The sequence below is a fragment of the Lynx rufus genome, unplaced genomic scaffold (genome assembly GCF_022079265.1).
Source record: "Lynx rufus isolate CCGP_SWC_20201006 ecotype Redwood Valley unplaced genomic scaffold, mLynRuf1.p SCAF_18, whole genome shotgun sequence".
Lineage (NCBI taxonomy): Eukaryota > Metazoa > Chordata > Mammalia > Carnivora > Felidae > Lynx > Lynx rufus.
The window spans coordinates 14,325,112-14,349,962 of record NW_025814832.1 but is presented as its reverse complement, the minus strand read 5'-3'; the positions used below and the strand labels follow the sequence as shown (position 1 = coordinate 14,349,962).

Below are 24,851 nucleotides of genomic sequence, written 5' to 3'. Positions count from 1 at the left end.
GTCATAGGGAAATATTAAGAAAATACTTTAAAAAGTTTTTTTTCTTAAATATTTATTTTTGAGAGAGTGAGTGCGAGCAGGGGAGGTGCAAAGAGAGAAGGGGACAGAGGATCCAAAGAGGGCTCTGCGCTGACAGCAGTGAGTCCAGTTCAGGGCTTGAACTCATGAACTGTGAGATCATTACCTGAGCTGAAGTTGGAAGCTCAAACAACCGAGCCACCCAGGTGCCCCTAAGAAAATACTCTTAAATTATACATAGGATAGGGATAAAATTCAGTGTTCATAACAGACTGATTTTCAGCAAACAGAGAAATACAACAAACCAAAAATTTTGGCATGCTGAACTCAGTAAGAAGACAAGCCAATTTAAGAATTAGAAAAATGTTTGAATAAACATTTCACCAAAAAAGATAATCAAACAACTCTACCGATCACATTAAAAGATGCTCAACATCACTGTCATTAGGAAAATGCAAATTGAGGGGCATGTGGTTGGTTCAGTCTGTTAAGTGTCTGACTCTTGATTTTGGCCTAGGTCAGGATCTCACAGTTTGTGATATCGAGCCCCACATTGGGCTCTGTGCTGACAGTGTGGAGCCAGCATGGGATTCTCTCACTCCCTCTCTCTATGCCCCTCCCCTGCTCTCTTTCTTTCCCAAAATAAATAAATAAACATTAAAAATGTAAATTGAGGGGCACCTGGGTGGCTCAGTAGGTTGAGTCCGATTTTGGCTCAGGTCACAGTCTCATGATTCATGAGTTCGAGCCCTGTGTTGGGCTCTGTGCTGACAGCTCAGAGCCTGGAGCCTCTTCGGATTCTGTGTCTCCCTCTCTCTCTGCCTCTCTCCTGCTTGTGTTCTATCTGTCTCTCCCTCTCTCAAAAACAAATAAACATTAAAAATTTAAAAAAAAATGCAAACTGAAACCACAAGGAGACACTACTTCATACCTATTAGAATGGCTATAATCAAGAAGACTAACAATATCAGATGTTGGCAAGGATGTGGAAAAACTGAAACCCTCTTAAACTGTTGGTGGGAATGTAAATGGTGCAGCCACTTTGGAAGGGTTTAGCAGTTTTACAAAATGTTAAATACATACTTATCCTTTGACCCAGCAATGCTACTCCTAGGTATATAATCAAGAGATTGATGGGGTACCTGGGTGGCTCAGTCGGTTGAGCGTCTGCCTTTGGCTCAGGTTTGTGGGTCTGAGCCCCACATCAGGATTGCTACTCTCAGCACAGAACCCACTTTGAATCCTCTGCCTCCCTCTGTCTGCCCCTCCCCCACTTTCATTCTCTCTCAAAAATAAATATTTAAAAAGTTAAAAAAAGATTAAAAACATATGTGTACACAAAAACTTGTACACAGATGCACACAGCGGCATTATTCGTAACAGATACAAAGTGAAAACAAGCCAAACGTCCAGTCAACTGTTGGACATCTAATTTTTTTTTAATTTTTTTTTTTAACGTTTATTTATTTTGAGACAGAGAGAGATAGAGCATGAACGGGGGAGGGTCAGAGAGAGAGGGAGACACAGAATCTGAAACAGGCTCCAGGCTCTGAGCTGTCAGCACAGAGCCCGACGCGGGGCTCAAACCCACGAACTGCGAGATCGTGACCTGAGCTGAAGTCGGACGCTTAGCCGAGTGAGGCACCCAGGCGCCCCTCAACTGTTGGACATCTAAATAAAACGTCATATGTCCATCTGATGGAATACTATTCAGCAATACAACAAACAGATTGAACTACTGATACATACTACAATGTGGATGAACCTCAAAGACATTAAGTGAAAAAGATCAGGCCCAAAAGACTATTTATTGTATAATTTCATTTATATGATATGTCCAAAATAGGCAGGTCTGTAAAGACAGAAAGCACACCAGTGGTCATTTGGGACGGGGGGGTAAAAATGGGAGCTGACTCCAAAATGAATACAAGGAACTTTCTGGAGTGATGGAAACGTTCTACAGTTGGCCTGTGATAATGATTGCACAACTCTGCAAAGTTATGAAAAAAATCACTGAATTGTACACTTATCATAGGTGTATGTGGTATATAAATCACACCTCAGTAAAAATATTTAAAAATTTATGACACGCTGGGGCACCTGGGTGGCTCGTTGGTTGAGCGTCAGACTTCGGCTCAGGTTATGATCTCACAGTTTGTGGGTTTGAGCCCCGCATTGGGCTCTGTGCTGACAGCTCAGAGCCTGGGGCCTGCTTCAGATTCTGTCTCCCTCTCTCTCTGCCCCTCCCCACTGACACTCGGTCTCTCGCTCTCAAAAATAAATAAAAAATTAAAAAAATTAAAAAAAAATTTATGACATGCTATAAAAGCTGTACTTGTTAGATAATTCATCACTCTATATTACTCAGAAATAAAAGGTAATAAACTCTATCTAAAAGTTACAAAAAGAAAAAAAAATGAAGCCATTCTAAAGTTAGGCCCTTGAAAAATTAATGTTCAAAAGTGAAAAGGGGGAAAAAAAAGTGAGAAGGGAAAAGTTAAGCAAATAAAATTTAAAATGAGAAGAGAAGTAACCAAAAAAAAGCATTATCGGAAATAAAAATAAATCCAGATGGGTTAAAAAATTTAAACATTAAATATAAAACTATAAAAAATGCTGGAAAATACTAAGGAATATTTTATATCTTGGGCAAAGCTCAGAATCTATAACATAGGAAGATATATGGGTTTGCTGACATAAAAATGTAAAACCTCCATATGATGAAAAATACCACACAAAAGACAAAAATGATGGACAAAAATACTTGAAACCCATGTGACAAAAAAGGGTATAAATCCATAATATTATTTTCCTTCCAAGACACCACTGATTATAAGAAAAAAGATTATCAAATTATGTCAATTATTCACTTAGATTATTAAATTTTATACTTATTGAAATAGTTCTTTTAGAGTAAATTAGGTTTGGATTTTTAAAAATTAGATCATTCTTGAACATCCGTAAAAAATATATGTAACAAAATAAATTGGTTAAAGTTTTCCTAAAATGTTTTCACATTCAGTGGCTTTATCACTTTTGACTCAGCATTAATGATGCCAATGTTTTTCACCCATTATTATTCTCTGTCCCTCCAGAACATCTTTAAAGGAATCCATGAAAACACTAAGTCACTGGCTCCTAAATTAGCTTTCCTATCCTGTGGAGCACCACTGCCTTTGACTCCTGATCAAGGAATGTTGTTAAACTTGTCTGTTCAGCATGATTAACTACCTCTTCTGTACTGTAGCATAAAACTAAAGGTTTATTTTCTAGAGAGGATATGATTGAGGGTCTCTGGTCTGGAGAACACAAGGCAGAGTTAAGGGTAAGGAACTAGACAGATCAAGCAAAACTCAGAAAAACCATGACCCCTCTCCTCCCCTCTCCCTAGAACCCTTGGGCTTTGCCTAAACCTTCTGAACAGAAAATTCAACACAGGAGACAGGCAAAGAGAATATCCAGGATGACAAGTGTACCCTGGTTAGAGAGGGCAAAAAGTCCAGATTAAAGCAGAGCAGATGGCTTTAGGAGAGATTTCTTAAAGAAGATGAAACTGATACAATATTTGAACTTATCAAGAAAAAAATTCAGGGTACCTTGGTGGCTCAGTCAACTGAACATCCAACTCTTGGTTTTGGCTCACAGTTAGTGATTTCGAGCCCCACATCAGGCTCTGTATTGACAGTGCAGAGCCTACTTGGGATTCTCTGTCTCCCTCTCTTTCTCTCTGCCCCTTCCATGGTCATGCTCTCTCTCACTCAAAAATAAATAAACATTGTTTAAAAAAGTTCTTAGGGGCGCCTGGGTGGCGCAGTCGGTTAAGCGTCCGACTTCAGCCAGGTCACGATCTCGCGGTCCGTGAGTTCGAGCCCCGCGTCGGGCTCTGGGCTGATGGCTCAGAGCCTGGAGCCTGTTTCCAATTCTGTGTCTCCCTCTCTCTCTGCCCCTCCCCCGTTCATGCTCTGTCTCTCTCTGTCCCAAAAATAAATAAAAAAAAACGTTGAAAAAAAAATTAAAAAAAAAAATAAAATAAAAAAGTTCTTAGGGTATTTCTAATACACAACTATATTTGAAAACCATATTTAAAAAAATATATAAGGGATGCCTAGCTGGCTCAGTGAGTGGAGCATGTGACTATCATGGGGATGTGAGCTTGAGCCCCATGTCGGATATAGAGATTACTTAAAAAAAGTAAAAGAACATCTTTTTTTTTTTAATTTTTTTTTTTTAATTTTTTTTTTTCAACGTTTATTTATTTTTCTTGGGACAGAGAGAGACAGAGCATGAACGGGGGAGGGGCAGAGAGAGAGGGAGACACAGAATGGGAAACAGGCTCCAGGCTCTGAGCCATCAGCCCAGAGCCCGAGGCGGGGCTCGAACTCACGGACCGCGAGATCGTGACCTGGCTGAAGTCGGACGCTTAACCGACTGTGCCACCCAGGCGCCCCTTTAATTTTTTTTTTTAACGTTTATTTATTTTTGAGACAGCATGAACAGGGGAGGGGCAGAGAGAGAAGGAGACACAGAATCGGAAGCAGGCTCCAGGCTCTGGGCCATAAAGCCCAGAGCCTGACGCGGGGCTTGAACTCACGGACCGCAAGATCGTGACCTGAGCTGAAGTCAGACGCTCAACCGACTGAGCCACCCAGGCGCCCCAAAAGAACATCTTTTAAAAAAAGAAAAAAAATTAGGTAAGTTATTCAACTTAGGACTGAATTGACAGGTACACAGAAAATGTAAGCAAACAAGAAAACAAGGCAATTATTAACTCCAGAGAAAAGAAAAAACTATACAGGAAAGGAAAAGTAATTACAGGTACTACATGGCTCAGTTGTGAATAGCATTTACTTGGTCACAATAATGTAAAGCTGAATACTGCTTTAACCCAATGATGACACTACTATGTTGGAAGGGTGGGAAGACAGAAGGGTGTTTGCAGGGTTTACATTGTGGGAAAAAGCTAAATCCTAACCTTCCACATTTTGGAAGTAAATAGGTAATACCTAAACAATTGAAAAATCAATAGATGGCAACGAAGAGATAAACACAGTAAAAGAACCAGCAAAAAAGTTTTGAAAATGGTTGCTCCTGGGAAGGAGAAAATACAGGAATTTTATGGAATGATTGTTTTAACAACTGGCTTTGTAGAATTACTTGACTCTTTAATCTATGTGCACATAATAAATTATGACACATATATAGTAGAAAACTATGTAGCCATTAAAAAGAATAAGGCATGTCCAAATTTAATGAATTGGAAAGAAGTCCACAAAATATTGTTATATTGAAAAAAAGCTATAGAGCAAAAAATACATATAATGTGATGCCACTTTTATTTAAATTTTTACGTTTATTTTTGAGAGACAGTGTGAGTGGGGGAGGAGCAAAAAGAGAGGGAGACACAGAATCCAAAGCAGGCTCAGGCTCTGTGCTGACGGCTCAAAGCCTGAGCCGTCAGCACAGAGCCTGATGCAGGGCTCGAATTCATGAACCATGAGATCATGACCTGAGCTGAAGTCAGACGTTCAACCGACTAAGCCACCCAGGTACCCCATTTTTATTTTTTTTAAAGTTTACTTATTTATATTTGATAGAGTGGAAGAGGAGTAGAAAGAGAGGGGGAGAGAGAGAATCCCAAGCAGACTCCACACTGTCTGTGCAGAGCCCCGCACAGGGCTTGATTTCACAAACCTGTGAGATTATGCATGACCTGAGCCAAAATCAAGAGTCAGGCACTTAACCAACTGAGCCACCAGGGCGCCCCAAGCATGCAATTCTTGATCTTGGGTTTGTGATATTGAGTCCCATGTTGGGGGTAGAGTTTACTTAAAACAAACAAACAAACAAACAAAATTGTAATTTAGCTTGACTCAAAGAGCTAAGCCAAAGCCATGAAAAATTATTCCCATGTCTTATATTTTCATCAGGAGACTGCCAGGATGTGCCCTGCTGAATTGTTATGGACCCATGACTTCTTTGTGCCTTCCGTTTCCCCCTTTTTAAGGGGGCTGTCTACCAGTTATGCTATGCCTGGTCCACCATGGTCTACTGATTGGAGGCAGGGGGAAGAACTGTACTCAAAGAGCTATACTCAAAAAATCTCACCTGAGGAGTGTAAATCCACCATACCTGGACCTGCTTTTAGATGATAAGATTCTGGAATTTAGCTTGATGTGCTATACGGAAATAACTTTTGAAGCCTTTGTGAGGGGTTAGGTCTATTCTCCATATGGGAAGATGTGATTTAGTAGGGGACAGAGGGTGGAGTGGTAGCCAGCCTCCAAGATGAATGCCACTGATCTTCCCTCTGATACTGAAGCCCTTGTATGGTCCCCTCCCACATGCATAGGGCTGACCTTAATAAGCAAAAGGATGGTATAGAAATGATGTCGTGTGGGGGCACCTGACTGGTTCAGTCAGAAGAGTATGTGACTCTTAATCTCAGGATCATGAGTTTAAGCCCTACATTGTGGGTAGAGATTACTTAAGTAAAAATAAAACTAGGGCACCTAGGGGGCTCAGTCCGTTAAGCGTCCAACTCTTGATTTCACCTCAGGTCATGATCTCACAGTGAGTAGGATGGAGCCCCACAGAGGGTTCTGTGCTGACAGTGTGGAGTGTCTCCCTCCCTCTCTCTCTGCCCCTCCCCTGCTTGTGTGTGTGCGTGTGTGTGTGTGTGTGTGTGTGCGCGCGCGCGCGTGTGTGTGTTTCTCTCTCAAAATAAATAAACTTTAAATTTTTTTTTTAACGTTTTATTTATTTTTGAGACAGAGAGAGACAGAGCATGAACGGGGCAGGGGCAGAGAGAGAGGGAGACACAGAATCAGAAGCAGGCTCCAGGCTCCGAGCCATCAGCCCAGAGCCCGACGCAGGGCTCGAACTCACGGACCGTGAGATCGTGACCTGAGCTGAAGTCGGATGCTTAACCGACTGAGCCACCCAGGCGCCCCTCAAAATAAATAAACTTTAAAAAAATAAAAAGGGACATTTGGGTCGCTCAGTTGGTTAAGCGTCTGACTTCAGCTCAGGTCATGATCTCATGGTTCATGAGTTCGAGCCCCATGTCGGGCTCTGTGCTGACAGCTCAGAGCCTGGAGCCTGCTTCGGATTCTGTCTCCCTCTCTCTCTGTCCCTCCGCCACTTGCCTTCTGTCTTTCTCTCTCTCTCAAATATATATAAACATTAAAAAATAAATAAAATAAATAAAACTAAAAAAAAAATAATAAAAAAGATGGCATGTGACTTCCAAAGCTAAGTCATAAAAGACACTGTAACTTCTGCCTGGCCCCCTCTGGGATCACTCATTCCTTCTGTTGCTAGGACATATGGAAACAGATAAATGGCTGATAGTGATATTAATAGGGTCAATCTTCAGATGGAGTCGTCTGGTAATATACAAAGATTTTTAAAGCTAGTTGTTTCAACCTGGTTAGTACATAAATATATTTATTCATATATCTTCACATATATGAAGATATTTATATGTTCAAAGCTCTACCTATAACTATGAAGAAATGTTGATACTCAGAGTCCCGCATGAGAAAATGACTAAGCAAACTGTGTTTTACTGACCTAAGAGAGTTCAAAGCAGTATGTCTTCTACTATACTCTGAGAAACAGTGTGTTCCTTGGGATATTAACAGGTATTACTAGAAAAATGGGTACTGAGGCCAAAAAATTGGGGAAGCATTACTTTAAGATGTGAACTTCCTATTTATCTTCAAACCTCAGACACTATAATCTAAAATCTATAAGGTTTCACTAGTAAGTAAATGTAGAAGAAATCCACTTTCATATTATTGAAACCTAAATTGTTGTTATTTGTGGTAAAATATATGCTACTAAAATAATACATAGTGGTGATTTCTAGTTAGACATGACAGACTGAACATCAGCTTGTCATAAACAAGAAAAAAGGGAAGAGAAGAGGAGACAATAGCAAAAAAACTTTGGAATCTGGAAAGCAAATGAATCAGTGGTGACTGACTTAGCAAGCAGGGGAAGCTTAGAATGTCTGCCCACAGTGGAGAGGTCCTGGGAGCAGGCCAGCCACTTCTAAAAGAGGAGAAAACAAGAGGATTTAGTTAAAAATGTGTATGAGGGGCACCTGGGTGGCTCAGTTGGTGGAGCGTCCGCCCAATTTCACCTCAGGTCATGATCTCACGGTTCATGAGTTTAAGCCCCACATCGGGCTTGCTGCTGTCAGCACAGAGCCCACTTTGGATCCTGTGTCCCCTATTTCTCTCTGCCCCTCCCCTCCCCCTCTCCTACTCATGCTCTCTCTCAAAAATAAAATAAACTTAAAAATAAATAAAAATAAAAATCTGTATGAGAAGTGGTGAGAACCCTAGACCCTTCCCCACTCCCTGCAGCAGAGGGAGTGTCCCCCCTTCATCCTAAAAGGCTTCTGCTCCAGAAAGGCTAAACCAGTCAGGCTCTGGCCTCAGTAAAACTACCTGCTGGGCCCTACGTTCCAGGCTCTGAAGGTACAACAGTAAACAAAACAGAATCCCTGCCCTAATAAAGCTTACATTCTACTAAGCTCAATGGAAGATCCACATTAAGGAATTACAGAATTCCAGGGACAAAAAGGAAATCCTAAAAGATCCAAGAGAAAACAAAACAGGATTAGGAATCAGATTGATGTGAGACTTCTCGTGCATGTGTGTGTGTGTGTGTATAGCAGTGGTATAAGAAGATTCAATTCTCAATTTCACATTAGGAAGGCAATTGGTAATATCTAAACCTAGAACACAAAATAAGTAATAATATAAGCAAGATACTTAGAAATATGGAGGCAAATTCCAGAAGAGACAGCCAAAACCATTGACAGTATTTTCATCTGGGTAGTGGGGAAGTATAGGCCAGGGAGCTGCTCTTTTCCTCATTATAAATACATACTGGACAATTACTTGGCTTTATCTAAAAAAATTGAGATATGATTTACATACGATGCAAAGTAAAGATATAAGTATACACTTAGATGAGTTTTGACTATTTGATTTTTTTTAAGTTTATTTATTTATTTTGAGAGAGAGAGTGTGTGTGTGCACAAGCTGAAGAGGGGCAGAGAGAGAGAGAGAGAGAGAGAGAGAGAGAGAGAGAGAGAGAGAGAATCCTAAGCAGGCTTGGTGCTGTCGATGAGAGGCTCATCTCACAAACCGTGAGATCATGACCTGAGCTGAAATCAAGAATCAGATGCTTAACCAAGTGAGCCACCCAGGCGCCCCTTGACTATTTGATTAAAAAAAATTTTTTTTAATATTTATTTATTTTTGAAAGAGACAGAGCATGAGTGGGGGAAGGGCAGGGAGCGAGGGAGACACAGAATCTGAAGCAGGCTCCAGGCTCCAAGCTGTCAGCAACAGAGCCTGATGTGGGGCTCAAATTCACCAACTGTGAGATCGTGACCTGGGCCAAAGTTGGATGCTTAACTGACTAAGCCACCCAGGCACCCCAGACTATTTGATCTTTAAAAAAAATTTTTTTTCTTTTAATGTTCACTTATTTTTGAGAGAGAAAGACAGAGAGAGAGGCGCAAGTAGGGGAGGGGCAGAGAGAGACAGAGACACAGAATCTGAAGCAGTCTCCAGGCTCTGAGCTGTCAGCACAGAGCCCAACGCAGTGCTCGAACTCACAAACCGTGAGATCATGACCTGAGGTGAAGTCGGACGCTTAACCAACTGAGCCACCCATGGGCCCCTGATTTTTTAAATATTATGTTCATATATTACTTTGATAAAAATAAAATAAAATAGGGGCACCTGGCTGGCTCAGTCAATTGAGTGTGCGACTCTTGACCTCAGAGTAATGAGTGCGAGCTCCCTGTTGGGTACGGAGATTACTAAAAATCAATCAATCAATCAATCAATCAATCAACAAAACTTAAAAAAATGTTAAACTCCTCTGAAAATTTTTTTCATTTTTGGTTAATGAAACTGTGCAGTGATTAAGCAGTCCTCCTGGGATGTCCTGGTAAGTTTTTGCAGGAACCTCCCTGACCAGAAGTCACCATTATTTCAACTCGCCCAAGCCAGTTTATACTGAGAACTCCAGTGCAGGCTCTTTTCCCAGTTTGTGGCTTGCATGTTTTTAAAATACCCGTTACTGGGGCGCCTGGGTGGCTCAGTCGGTTGGGAGGCCGACTTCGGCTCAGGTCATGATCTCGCGGTCCGTGAGTTCGAGCCCCGCGTCGGGCTCTGTGCTGACAGCTCGGAGCCTGGAGCCTGTTTCAGATTCTGTGTCTCCCTCTCTCTGACCCTCCCCCGTTCATGTTCTGTCTCTCTGTGTCTCAAAAATAAATAAACGTTAAAAAAATAAATAAATAAATAAATAAATAAATAAATAAATAAAAAATAAAATACCCGTTACCTTCTTCCATTTTCGAATTAGAAATGAGCATTTGTCTCAGGTGCTTGAGGAGGCCAGCCCAAGTAAACGTACTGTAAGCCAGTGAGTTCTCAGACATCTGAGGAATGTTACGAATACCCAGCATCTTGAATTCAGGATGGGGGACTAAATTCTCCATTAACTCTCCTGTAAAGAAAAAAACCTGGACTGAATTTTTAAATTCCACAATGTTTCCATTGACCCTTACACAACTATGGTTAGATGGTTTGGGGGGCCAAATATGTTTTCTCCACCAAGGCCAGAATTGCTTAAATTTAAAAATGTAAATAAAATTTCAGAGACAATGTCTATTTCAGATCACATATTTGCTTCATTTTGGCACCTATTTTAGCTTGAGTGAGAAAACATACTTTGACAAAAAGGAAACAAGAATGTAGAAGCTAAGAAACTGGAAATATGAACAAAATATGTAGCTACACCCCAGGAATCTAAGTGAGCATCAGAGCTAATATGCTTTTATCATCATTCATATCCACTAAATATTCCTTTAGAAAATTTTCTAGATCTCTTATTTATTTTATCTGGTTAAAGGATAAGCAGGGCATGTTAAAGCAAATTCTACTAGGGAAAAAAGACAAGATTAGTGATTCCTGAAGACAGGAATACACCTATCTTTAGAAACATATTTGTAATGAAACAGGATTATGGAAAAAAGCTAATTTGTTTTGCATTCAGAGCTGTTTTATATATTTTTGGGAAAAAACTTGAGAAAAGAGAAAAATATATTATTATAACAACATGAAATATAAATTTTGTAACACTGAGTGCAAACTCATCCTATATCCTAAAGAAAAGAACAAATTTTGACACAAACATCTACAAAGTTTTGCACAAATTGATCTTATGACTAGTGGACTTTCCTCTAAACATGAATCTTTTTTTTTTTTTTAATGTTTATTCATTTTGAGATGTGCACTAGGGAGCGCACAAGTTGGGGAGGGGCACAGAGAAGGAAACAGAATCCCAAGCAGGCTCTGCACCATCACAGCAGAGCCTGATGTGGGGCTCGAATTCACAAACCGTGAGATCATGACCTGAGCTGTGATCAAGAGTTGGATGCTTAACTGACTGCACCACCCAGGCACCCCTGAACATAAGAGTCCTTTAATGCAAAATACCTACAGCTGAATTTTATTGCATAGCACAAACAACAGTCAACAAATATAGCCTGAGCACTGACACATGAATGATCATTCTTTAGAAAGGTAATTAATGATCTACCTTTAAATTTTTTTATTTATTTTTATTTTTTTGAGAGTGAGAGAAAGAGCAAAGGAGGAGCAGAGGGAGGGGGAGGGAGAGAATCCCAAGCAGGCTCCATGCTCAGCACGGAGCCTGACATGGAGCTCTATCTCAGGACCCTGAGATCATGAACTGAGCTGAAATCTAGAATTGGATGCTCAAGCAACTGAGCCACCCAGCCTCCCCAACACATGAATTATTAACGGTCACAATCTACTTTTCCCTCCAGCCTTCTTGTTTACCTACTCTCATTTTTAACCATGCCAAGACCTTGTTAAGACCCTATTATGGACTGAAGGTTTGTTCCCCCCTCAAATTCATATATTTGAAATCCTAACCCCCAAGATGATGGTATGGTAAGGGTGGAATCCTCAGAAATGGGATTAGTGCCCTTCTAAAAGGGGCCCCACAGAACTCTCTAGCACCCCCTGCCATGTGAGGACACAGTGAGAAGATGGCCATCTAAGAACCAAGAAGAAGGACCTCACCAGACACTGTACCTACTGGTGCCTTGATCTTGGACTTTCCAGCCTTCAGAACCATGAGAAACAATGTTATGTTCTAAATAAGTTACTTAGTAAATAGCACTTTTGTTATAGCAACCTAAATGGACTAAGACAAACTAATCCATGGACCTCCTGCCTTCTCAGTCCATCAGTCTTCCCCTTGCTTCACTTCTTTTCTAACCCAGCTATTTGCCCCTGTCTCTTCATCAAATCTTCTTTTTTTTTTTCAACGTTTATTTATTTTTGGGACAGAGAGAGACAGAGCATGAACGGGGGAGGGGCAGAGAGAGAGGGAGACACAGAATCGGAAACAGGCTCCAGGCTCTGAGCCATCAGCCCAGAGCCCGAGGCGGGGCTCGAACTCACGGACCGCGAGATCGTGACCTGGCTGAAGTCGGACGCTTAACCGACTACGCCACCCAGGCGCCCCTTCATCAAATCTTCTTAAGTGAAAGTCCAATCTTGGACCAGCCCCACTCCTCACATTCTCTGTTGCTGTCAGAGCATTGCTGTAGAAAGTCACCCCACATCACAGACTGGGGCCCCTCAGAATTTAGATGCCCACTAATGCTGATGCTTTGTTGTAAAGGTGACATCTCCTCAAACACCTGAATGGAGCCATGTGGGTATCTGAGGTCATTTAGTACAGAGACTCTGAGGCACAACAGACATATCTGAGAAAAAGCATGGAGGCCAATGTGGCTAGAAGAGAGAGAGCAGGATATAAGGTCAAGAAAGCAATGGAAACCAGACAGAACAAAACCTTGCATGTGATTCCAATTACTTTGGCTTTAACTCTGGGTGAGATGGGAAACCTCTTGAAAGTTTTGAATAAGAGAGTAACAGGATCTAATGGGATTTAACCTTTTAGACAAGTAAAGCCAGAGTTCAGTCTGGCTGCTACACTTTAGAAAAGGCTGTGGGCTGGCAAAGGTTGAAGCGGGAAGACCAAATAAACTTCCAGCTAACTTATCACGTGACATTTCCATTAAGATACGGCAAAGGCACCTCACACTCAACATGTTTAAGACCCACCTCTTTCTTTGCCCCATACTATGCCCCACAAACCAGATCTTTTTTTAGTGTCCCCAGATCCAGCAAACATCACTACAGACTACACTGTTTTGTAACCCAGGGCCCCATGACTTATGCTCTGCACCTCCCTTTCTGTCATTTTCCGGATCCAATCCATCACCTGGTCCTCTGCATTTTATTCCACCCCCAATTTCTCTCAAATCTATCCTCTTTATCTCAATGTGTTTAGTCTCATTTAGCAAGGACCTGTTATATGAGAGGCATTGTTCTGAGGATAGCAGACACAGTGGTGAGCAAGGTAGACAAGGCCTTACTTTCACAGAGCTTCTATTCTAGTGGTTAGAAACAAAGAACAGGGGCATCTGAGTGGCTCGGTTGGTTGAGTGTCCAACTCTTGATTTCCACTCAGGTCATGATCCCAGGGTTGTGGGATAGAGCCCCGCATCAAGCTCTGTGCTGAGCCTACTTAAGATCCTCCCTCTCTCCTTCTGCCCCTGTCCCATGCTGGTGTGTGCTCTCTCTCCCTCTTGAAAGAAAGAAGGAAGGAAGGAAGGAAGGAAGGAAGGAAGGAAGGAAGGAAAGAAAGAAAGAAAGAAAGAATAAAAGAGGTAATAAATGAACAAAACAATGTCAGAAAGTAATAAATGGTGGGAAGGAAACAAACAGGATGATATTATAGGTGCTCACTCCTCAAATAGGATCATGTAAGGCCATTTTAAGAAGGTAACAGTGAGCTGAGACTTGAAAGATGAAAGGGAAATGGTCAGGAGAATACTCCTGGTAGAGGGAGAAGGAAGTTAATGAGGACAGCAAGAACGGACACCCTGGTGAGAATGAGCTGGGCTATATGATACGTAATGAGGCCCCTGAGGCTCTGTTCATGAACAGGGGAGAATGGCAGGAAAGAAGGGAAACTGGAAGACAGAAGATAAACCACATACAATGGAGGCAATTATAGACTTTCCTGTAAGAAAACTGGATCTAAGATTTAAATTAAAAAAAATTTTTTTTAAGTTTATTTATTTATTTTGAGAGAGACAGAGACAGAGTGAGCAGGGGAGGGGCAGAGACAGAGGGAGAGAGAGGATCCCAAGCAGGCTCCACATCATCAGCACAGAGCCCGATGCGGGCTTGAACCCATGAAACTGTGAGATCATGACATGAGCTGAAAAAGAGAGTCGGATGCTTAACCGACTGAACCACCTAAGTGCCCCTAAAAAACTTTTTAAAAAATTTACTTTTGAGAGACAGAGAGACAGAGACAGAGAGAGAGACAGAGAGACAGAGAGAATGAATGGGGGAGGGGGAGCAAGAGAAGGGGACAGAGGATCTGAAGTGGGCTCTGTGCTGACAGCCCGATGCAGGGCTCAAACTCTTGAACCATGAAACCATGGCCTGAGCCAAAGTCAGATGCTTAACCGACTGAGCTACCCAGGTGCCTCTGGATCTAAGATTAAAAAAAAAAAAAATTAAAAAAAATTTTTTTCAACGTTTATTCATTTTTGAGAGACAGAGAGAGACAGAGTATGAGCAGGGAAGGGGCAGAGAGAGAGGGAGACACAGAATCTGAAGCAGTCTCCAGGCTCTGAGCTGTCAGCACAGAGCCTGACACGGGGCTCGAACTCACGAACTGCGAGATCATGATCTGAGCCGAAGTCGGACACTCAACCGACTGAGCCACCCAGGAGCCCCCCTCCCCCAATTTTTTTTAATGTTTATTTATTTGAGAGAGAGAGGATGAGTGGGGGAGGGGCAGAGAGAGAGGGAGACACCGAATCTGAAGCAGGCTCCAGGCTCTGAGTTGTCAGTACAGAGCTGGACGCGGGGCTCGAACTCACAAACTGTGAAATCATGACCTGAGCCAAAGTCAGATGCTTAACCAACTGAGCCACCCAGGCCCCTGCATCTAAGATTTTAAAACTGAGTAACTGAGGGAGTGAGAAAGAAATGAGCTTCTGGGGGAAAGCTCTCTGTTTTAGACACATTATGTTTGGGATGTCCATGAAATGTGTACATATAAATGTCATACAGGAAAAGGCTACTGGATATAGAAATCTGGAGCTTAGGGAATTGGTCAGAGTTGGAGATAAACCAGCAAGTTGGAGAATACAAATGGTGTTTAAAGCCATGGAACTAGGCCAGTTATCAGGGAGAGGGTCTAAGACCAGCATTTAGAGCTTGGGAAAAAGAAAAGGAGCCAAAGGAGGAGAAAAGAAGGGAATAAAAGGTGTAGTCAGTGAGATAAAAGGAAAATGAGGAGAGGGCTGTCACAAAAGACAAAAGATTTGGAAGACCAAAGATCAGCCATGCCAAATTCTACTGATGGAAATGAGGACAACAAAGTGTCCACTAAATTTGGCAATGTGGACACACTTGTGACTTATAAAAAGCATTTTCAGAGACATGGTGGGGTAGAAACTAGATCAGAGGGGGTGAAGATGATGAGATGAGGAGGAGCTAATGACAGCAAGGACACACACCCTTGCGTTGTTTTAAAGAATAACAGAGGAATGGGTGCAATCACTAGAGGTGATGTCAAGGGAGGATTTTTTCAGTGTAAGAGATGCCCAAGAGTAGTTGTAATGGCAATAATCCAGGAAAGAGGCATAAGTTTATGACAGGGGAGGACGAGAGATGAGTGAAGAATTAAGTCCCTGAGAAGGGAGAGGGAATGGGACCCAGAAATTAAGCGAGAGAGCTGTCTTTGACAGGAGCAGGACACTTCTCCCACCGTGACACCAGGTGAAGTGCAAATTGTGAGGTGAAGTGCACAGTAAGGTTTGCACATAGTGGGGGAGTTTTTATTAATAACCATCTTTATTTTCTCAGTGCAGTTCAATGAGTTCAAACCACCACAATCTCTGCAGGGAATGACTAGACCAGCCTACAGACTCACCTCCAATCAACTATCCACAGAAGTCCAGTGGATTTTTCAAAAGGAAAAGTGATTATGTCACCAACCTGCTTAAAATCTTTCATTGGCTTCTCCCTATTCTTAGGGTAATGAGGAAGGCCTCTAAATGGCTTATGAGAATCTGTAAGGCCTACCCCTGCTCACCACTTTAGCCTTACCATTCTCTGTGCTACGGGGTCATGGGATTTCTATTTGATGTGCCAGGATTCCTTCTGCTGCAAGACCTCTGCCCATGCTGTTCCCTCCTCCTTCCCTTGGCTTAGTCATCTCCAAGTCCTTTACCAGCTTTTGGCTCAAGTGTTACTTTCTCAGGGCAGTCTTCCTTGTCCCTGCAGTCTAAGTCTGATTCCTTTGTGACACATTCTCTTGAAACTGGACTTCTTTCCTTCAGAGCACTTCAGAGTGCAGAGCACTTCAGAGACGCCTGGCTCAGTCGGTTAAGCATCCCACTCCTAACCTCAGTTTAGGTCATGCACGATTTCACAGTTGGTGAGTTCTTTAATTACACATTCTTGGTGTAATTTATTTGTTTAATGTCTTTCACATTTCACAGTGAACACAATGTCTGCATTGGCTCGCATTGGATCCCCAACATTTAGCATAGTGCCTGGCACACAGTAGGAAGTCAATAAATATTGGTTGAATGAACAGATGTGCAATACAGTAAGTACTGTAGAATGCACAGAAATTAACAAGACATGTCTCCAAGGAAGTTGCACATTAGTAGGACTACATAATATGCACATGACAGAATTCCTCTCTAAGGAAACACATGGTGTTAGTTATAGTGGTAGCATCTGGGAAAGGGTGGGAAGGACACTTACTTTTGATTGCGTATTGTTTTTCACTTGTTGAATAGGTGTGCTGTTTGTGTTACTTTTAAAGATAAACAAACACACTTAAAGAAATAATAATGGTAAAAAATATTAAGTGACGTAAAAGAGATAGAGAATGCCTTAAAGTTCAGAAAAAGAGGGTTACTTTAGGTGAAGACCTCAGTATGAAAGCTTTACAGAAAAATTATCACTTGAATTGGGACACCGAAGGATGTATAAGGTTTTAATAGAGGTGAAGAAAGGAAGGAGGAAGTGATTTCTAAGGAGAAGGAACACTGAACAAAGGGACCTGGGCTGGAAAGCACCAGACTGAAGAGAGACAGTGCAGACAGGATGAAAAGTAGGTGGGGATCCATGCAGAGGAGACAGTAGGTAATGAAGCTAGAAAGTTAGGGTTCAGGGCATAATGTGGAGGCCAGGCGAAGGAATTCTGGCAAACCTGGCCATAGGATGAGCACGAGGGAGTACAAGAATTAGATCTGCACACTGGGGAGGCTCTGTTGCAGTAAGCTTGCAAGATGGACTGCAGGGGGATGAGGCAGGTACAGGAAGGAATGCAAGGTTAGGACCACCTTCAGATAGGAATGTTGATTAGATCTAAGCTCTGTTTTTATGCCAGAGAGAGAGAGAGAGAGAGAGAGAGAGAGAGAGAGAGAGAAAGGAATAGAAAGAGGCTAGTTTGCTTTGTGTTCAGGGAGAGTATGCAGTATTAGTTGAGAGATACTGGCACCCTGAGTGAATGTCAGAGAGATAGGGAAGTAGGGGGAAGAATGCAGGCAGATGGTAGAGAAGGCACCAACAGGTCTGAACATACTGATGGGATATGAGGACAGTGGGAGAAATCCAGGTGACAGAAACTTAGGAAGAGGGAGCAGGGGAGAGAGGACAGGGGAAAAAAAAGATGGATCTATTCAGAACATTCTAAACTTGAAGAAGCCAGAAGGCAACTAAAAAAATTGGAATAGGCAACTATTTGGGAAAGACATTAGGACCGAGAAGGGTATAGACTATGGAGTTATTTGCATCTAGATGATTTGGATTGATATGGCACCACTTGATGAATAAGCTGAAAAAAGAATGATGGGTTTCTTAATGGGGTGATGAAAATGATGGTTGTAGAACTTTGTGAATATGCTAAAAAATTGAATTGTAGGGACGCCTGGCTCAGCCGGTTAAGCATCCCACTCCTAACCTCAGTTTAGGTCATGCACGATTTCACAGTTGGTGAGTTCAAGCCCCACATTAGGCTCTATGCTGATGGCGTGGAGCCTGCTTGAGATTCTCTTTCTCACTCTCTCTGCTCCTCCCCCACTTGTGCACTCGCTCTCTGTCTCTCAAAATAAATAAACTTTAATTTTTTTTAATGTGTATTTATTTTTTGAGAGAGAGAGAGAGAGAGAGAGAGCGTGAGCAGGGGAAGAGATGAGAGAAGGGGAGACACAGAATCCGAAGCAGGCTCCAGGCTCAGAGCTGATAGCACAGTGCCCAACATGGGGCTCAAACTCATGAACCGCGAGATCACAACCTCAGCCGAAGTTGGACACTCAACCAACTGAACCACTCAGGTGCCCCAAAATAAATAAACTTAAAAAAAAAAATGAATTGTACATTTTAAATGAGTGAATTATATGGTGTGTGAATTATATCTCAAAGTTGCTGTAAAAAAAAAAAAAAGAAGAAGAAAAGGATCTTGAAGAATAGAACCAATGCACATCTATCACTTCAGAAATTTAGTAACTTCTCAAAACTTCCAACTATCTAGTTGGAGAGCTAGGTAGTTCTTCAGGAAGGTTTTTGAGATGAGGGAGATCTGAGTGTATCCTCAGACAGACGGGACAAGCCAGGGAGGAATAACTGAGGCTTTCAAAACGTAAGACTTTCATACAAGTTACATACAAGAGGACAAATACCTAATGGATTTCTTCTGTAGTGATATGAGCCTTCCATAGAATAAGTAGGTTGGAACACGCTTCCCAGCTGATGTGCAAGGACTTGGTTTATATCGGTAAAGGAGATTTGCTTGATGTTCATCAGTTTTGCACAGATCTTATGAACAGCATCATTTTCATGAACGAGGAGGGCATCTGAAGATCGGTACAAGTGAGAAAGAGTCAAAATGGAGTTGTAGTTCTGAACAATAACCTGGAGAGAAAAAGGTCAGAAATAAGAAAGGCAAAAGAAAAGAGCAATTACGAGGGTAGATTGTAAGGGCATTCTGCCTGGGTTCAAATCCCAGCTCTGTCACTTTTTAGCTATATGATCTTGAACAAGTTATATAATCTCTCCATGCTTCAGTTTTCTCATTTGTACAACAGGTGTAATAATTATATCAGCTCCTAGAGTTGTATGGATTAATGACAGAATGCAAGTAAAGCACTTAAAAGAGTGTCCTGTATATAGTAAGGGCTTAATAAACAGTGACTATTACTATCATACTTTCTTCCTATAGCATTTCCTATAGTGATTTAACTCACCTCCATTTTAGAATTTCTCCTACTAGGCTGATCAACAAGAAACTAGCCTATATAGAAATTTCCTCTCAATGGAAAGAAAGGAAAATTCTTTGAAGGTTGGTAATGTCATGATGAACCCCCACATGTGGTCAAGGTCCCTCCTTTACATACTATATCCAGAGGGACTAACCCAGGAGTGGATTCCTAAGATGGTACTTTTGTGAACAATCCATTTAACTTTGCTTAAACCTTTCCAAATGAATGAGGTGTCCTTGTTTTAAAAATTCCAAAAAGTACCATATTGTATAATGAATGACTCCTGTTGTAGTAAATTAATATTTCCAAAGAAAGGGTAAAATCAATCTTTAACCTACACTTATTTCACTGCAAAGAACACAAAATATAAAATTTTCAATTAACATGTTCCTACCTCACCGGTTCCATAAGGCCATATAATCTGATTCATTTTCAAAGAGTTTGAGTAGTGATCTTGTAAATTCTGTGTAACGAAGGCTCCTAGACCTGATCCTGTGCCCCCAGCCATACTCATTATGATGAAAAAACCACTCAAACAGTCACATTTTTCCACTTCCTTCTGGATTAGGTTCATTATAGATTCTTCATGCCTGGGTCCATGAACAGAGTAACTACAACACAAAAGAAACAAATACAAACACCTTTCAGTTTAATCAGAAAGAGGCAATGCAGAGAGGAAGATACAGGATAGAGAAGGCTTTTTAAACCCATGGATGTGAACTAACTTTCATGAAAGGAACAGGGGCTCTGATTGACAAAATTTAAAATATACAAGTTAAAGGCGAATAGGATTGCGGGGAGAGTGAATTTACTGGGTACAGAAACTTATCTTTTACAGGTCATTCCTTTAGCTGAAGACTTCAATTACCAGATAGTTCTGCAAGTTTATGGTACAAAATAACATCCAACATTCATAATAATATTCCTAAAACAGTGGTTCTCAAACTTTGCTGCACATTTGAATCACCTAGGGAAGCTTTGAAAAGTTCCAACATCTGGGCTTTAGCCTAAACCAATTAAATCAAAATCTCTGGAAGTAAGAACCAGGCATTGGAATTTTCCAAAGAACCCCAGGACATACTACTGCTTTGCTGGGTTCCCTATTAGCTGGAATACCTGCCAGGTAAAGATACTGTTTTTTTTTTAAGTTTATTTATTTATTTTAAGAAACAGACAGAAAGAGATACAGCGTGTGTGTCCATGCATGCACACGTGAGGGAGGGGCAGAGAGAGGTAGAGAGACAATTCCAAGCAGGCTCCATGCTGTCAGCACAGAGCCTGATGCAGGGCTTGATCTCACGAATCGTGAGACCATGACCTGAGCTGAAATCAAGAGTCAGACGTTTAACTGAGTGACCTGGGCACCCCAAAATATTTTTTAATGAGAAGTTAGTTGGCAGAACAACATGAAAAAGTAGAAAACCTTGCTGGCAAGAGATCCCTGGTTTCATCATTACCTGGACCTGAAGCACAGACATACATGAGACAGAATAAAGAGTTTCTTCTGGATGAAGTCACATTCTACATTAAAAAAAACTTTTTTTTAAGTTTATTTATTTTTGAGAGAGAGAGAGACAGAGTACGAGCAGGAGAGGAGCAGAGAGAGAGAGAGAGATACACAGAATCAGAAGCAGGATCCAGGTTCTGAGCTGTCAGCACGGAGCCTGATGCGGGGCTCAAACCCACGAACTGTGAGATCATGACCTGAGCCGAAGTCGGACGCTTATCTAACTGAGCCACCCAGGCGTCCCTACACTCTACATTTTAAAACAGCCATTTAAAAAAAAAAAAATTTTTTTTTCATGTTTATTTATTTTTGAGACAGAGAGAGACAGAGCATGAATGGGGGAGGGCCAGAGAGAGAGGGAGATACAGAATCTGAAACAGGCTCCAGGCTCTGAGCTGTCAGCACAGAGCCCGACGCGGGGCTTGAACTTACAGACCGCGAGATCATGACCTGAGCCGAAGTCGGATGCTTAACCGACTGAGCCACCCAGGCACCCCTAAAACAGCCATTTAAAAAAAATTTTTTTTAACATTTATTCATTAAATGTTAGCAGAGCGTGAGCAGGGGAGGGGCAAGAGACGGAGGGAGACACAGAATCTGAAGCAGGCTCTAGGCTCATAGGTATCAGCACAGAGCCCAACGTGGGCCTCGAACCTATGAACCTATGAACTGTGAGATCATGACCTGAGCCGAAGTCGGATGCTCAACCACTGAGCCACCCAGGTGCCCCTAAAACAGCAATTTCAAGATTATGTGCTTGGTATATTAACTGTACAGCTATAACTAAGCTGTCCAGGTAGCTGTATCTAAACTGGAAAACATGAGGAGTTACTCTTACCCATATGCCCAGTTGTTTCCAGAACCTTGTTTCTGACAGAAGCACGAATGCTGGCCATATTTCCATCGGCCAGACTGGGCAGCCTTTGATAGTGTTTGATTGATAACTTTAGGTTCCATATCAACAAGTACAGCCCGGGCAATGGGAACTAGAGAGAGAAGAAAAACCGAAAGAAAAATATTTCATAAGTCTTATTTGGGTTCTCGCAGAGAACAAATTTCTAGGTCCAAAAAAAGAAAAAAAAAATCTAAAGGTTGAGGATAGAAAGATCTGTCACACTGCTTAGAAACTGAAGTGGGCAGCAGCAGGTATATGCAGACGGATCATAGTACTCAGCATTCTTTTTTCTTTTATTTTTATTAAAAAAATTTTTTTAATGTTTTGTTTTATATTTGAGAGAGAGAGAGAGAGAGAGACAAAGACAGAGAATGAGGAGGGGAGGGGCAGAGAGAGAGGGAGACACAGAATCCAAAGCAGGCTCCAGGGCCTGTGAGCACAGAGCCCAGTGCGGGGCTTGAACTCATGAACCGCAAGATCATGACCTGGGATGAAGTCGGATGGTTAACCAACTGAGCCACCCAGGCATCCCTTTATGTTTATTTTTTATTCTTGAGACAGAGACAGAGACAGAGCATGAGTCGGGGAGGGACAGAGAGAGAGAGAGAGGGAGACATAGAATCTGAAGCTGGCTTCAAGGCTCTGAGCTGTCAGCACAGAACCTGACGCAGGGCTTGAACTCAGGAACTGTGAGATCATGACCTGAGCCGAAGTTGGATGCTTAACCAACTGAGCCACCCAGCCACCCCATTTTTAATTTTTTTTTAATGTTTACTTGTTTTTGAGAGAGAGAGAGAGAGAGACAGAGCATGAGGGAAAGGGGCAGAGAGAGAGGGAGACACAGAATCTGAAGCAGACTCCAGGCTCTGAGCTATCAGTACAGAGCCCAACATGGGGCTCAAATCCACAACCATGAGATCATGACCTGAGCTGAAGTCGGTCTCGTAACCGACTGAGCCACCCAGGCACCTCATAATGCTAGCATTCTGCTAAGCAGGATGAATCAGTGTGGGCTAAAATGATCACTGGGTCAGGTCTACAAACATCTGTTGAGAGCTTACAATGTGCCATGTACTGTGCTGGTAACACAGAGATGAAGACAACATCAATCTGGCCCTAGAAGGACTAGTGGGAGAGATAAAACTTAATCACAGCATGACATGATAATGACTCATGACGAATCCACACTAAGAGTAGCACATTCAGAGATATAAAATACCATGGGCACAATAAGCAGCTCAGGATTGTTGAAGCACAAGACGGAGGAAGGGGTGGAGGAAGTAATGGATGGAGATGGAAAGTAGGCAGGCTCAGATCTTGGAAGTCCTGGTATGCAGTGCTAAAAACATTGAAATTTATCTTTTTTTTTTAATTTTTTTTAATGTTTATTTTTGAGACAGAGAGAGAAAGAAAGAGAGAGAGAGAGAGAGGCAGGGGGAGGGGCAGAGAGAGAGGGAGACACAGAATCCAAGCAGGCTCCATGCTCTGAGCTGTCAGCACAGAGCCTGATGCAGGGCTCAGACTCACGAACTGTGAGATCATGACCCGAGCCAAAGTCAGACGCTTAACCAACTGAGCCACCCAAGCCCCCAACTTGAAATTTATTTTTAAGGTAATGTGAAACTGCTGAAAATGTTCAAGCAGATGAGGAATAGTCAGATGACTTTTTATTCTATTTTTATTTATTAAAAAATTTTTTTTAATGTTTAATGAAAGAGAGAAAGAGAGAGAGAGAGAGAGAGAGAGAGAGAGCGAGCACAAGTGGGGGAGGGGCAGAGAGAGGGAGACACAGAATCCGAAACAGGCTCCAGGCTCTGAGCTGTCAGCACAGAGCCTGACGCAGGGCTTGAACCCAAAAGCTGTGAGATCATGACCTGAATTGAAGTCAAACACTCAACCGACTGAGCCATCCAGGTGCCCCTATTTTTATTTATTTTTTATTTTTATTTATTAAAAAAAATTTTTTTAATGTTTATTTATTTTTGACAGAGAGAAAGACAGAGCATGAGCAGGGGAGGGGCAGAGAGAGAGGGAGACACAGAATCTGAAGCAGGCTCCAGGCTCTGAGCTGTCAGCACACAGCTTGACGCGGGGCTCGAACTCACAGACTGCGAGATCATGACCTAAGCTGAAGTCGGATGCTCAACTGAATGAGCCACCGGGTGCCCCTTTTATTTATTTTTTAAGTAATCTCTACACCCAATGTGGAGCTTGACCTCATAACCCTGAGATCAAGAGTCACATGCTATACCAACTGAGCCAGCCAGTTGTCCTGTCAGGTGATTGGCTTTTTTTTAATGTTTGCTTATTTTTGAGACAGAGAGAGAGAGAGAGAGAGAGAGAGAGAGAGAGAGAGGAGTGGGGGAGGGGGAGAGAGAGAGAGGGGAGACAGAGGATCCAAAGTGGGCTCTGTACTGACAGCAGAGAACCCAATGTGGGGCTAGAACTCACAAACTGTGAGATCATGACCTGAGCTGAAGTCAGATGCTTAACAGGCTGAGCCACCTGGGCGCCCCTTGTCAGATGACTTTTTAAATACAGTAGTGTGGGGGCGCCGAGGGGGGTCAGTCAATTGAGTGTCCAACTCTTGATTTAGCTCAGGTCATGATCCCAGGGTTATGGGATTGAGTCCTGTATCAGGCTCCGTGCTGAGTGTACTTAAGATTCTCTCTCTCTAGGGGCATCTGGGTGGCTCAGTCAGTTAAGCATCCGAACTTGGCTAAGGTCATGACCTCATGGTTCACGAATTCAAGCCCTGCATCAGGCTCTGTGCTGACAGCTCAGAGCCTGGAGCCTGCTCAGATTTTGTGTCTCCTTTACTCTCTGCCCCTCCCCTGCTTGTGCTCGGTCTCTCTATCTCTCAAAAATAAACAAATATTTAAAAAATGATTCTCTCTCTCGGTCTGCCCCTCTCCCCCACTCACACTCTCTCTAAAATAACAAATAAATACAGCAGTCTGGAGAATAGATATGATAGACACAAAAGTGAAGGTAGGGAA

The 24,851-nt window shown here is 42.1% G+C and overlaps 1 protein-coding gene across 1 annotated transcript in view; it reads right to left on the bottom strand.

Annotated features, from left to right (window-relative positions):
• Positions 1–24,851, bottom strand: part of TUBD1 (tubulin delta 1) — a 32,777-nt gene that overhangs the window by 5,576 nt on the left and 2,350 nt on the right. The window contains exons 3-6 of the mRNA XM_047081736.1: positions 21,796–21,943; positions 19,845–20,061; positions 18,872–19,103; positions 10,390–10,554 (exon numbers count right to left, since the gene is read on the bottom strand). Of these exons, the coding sequence (XP_046937692.1) occupies positions 10,390–10,554; positions 18,872–19,103; positions 19,845–20,061; positions 21,796–21,943 (762 nt within the window). The remainder of the gene's footprint in view (positions 1–10,389; positions 10,555–18,871; positions 19,104–19,844; positions 20,062–21,795; positions 21,944–24,851) is intronic.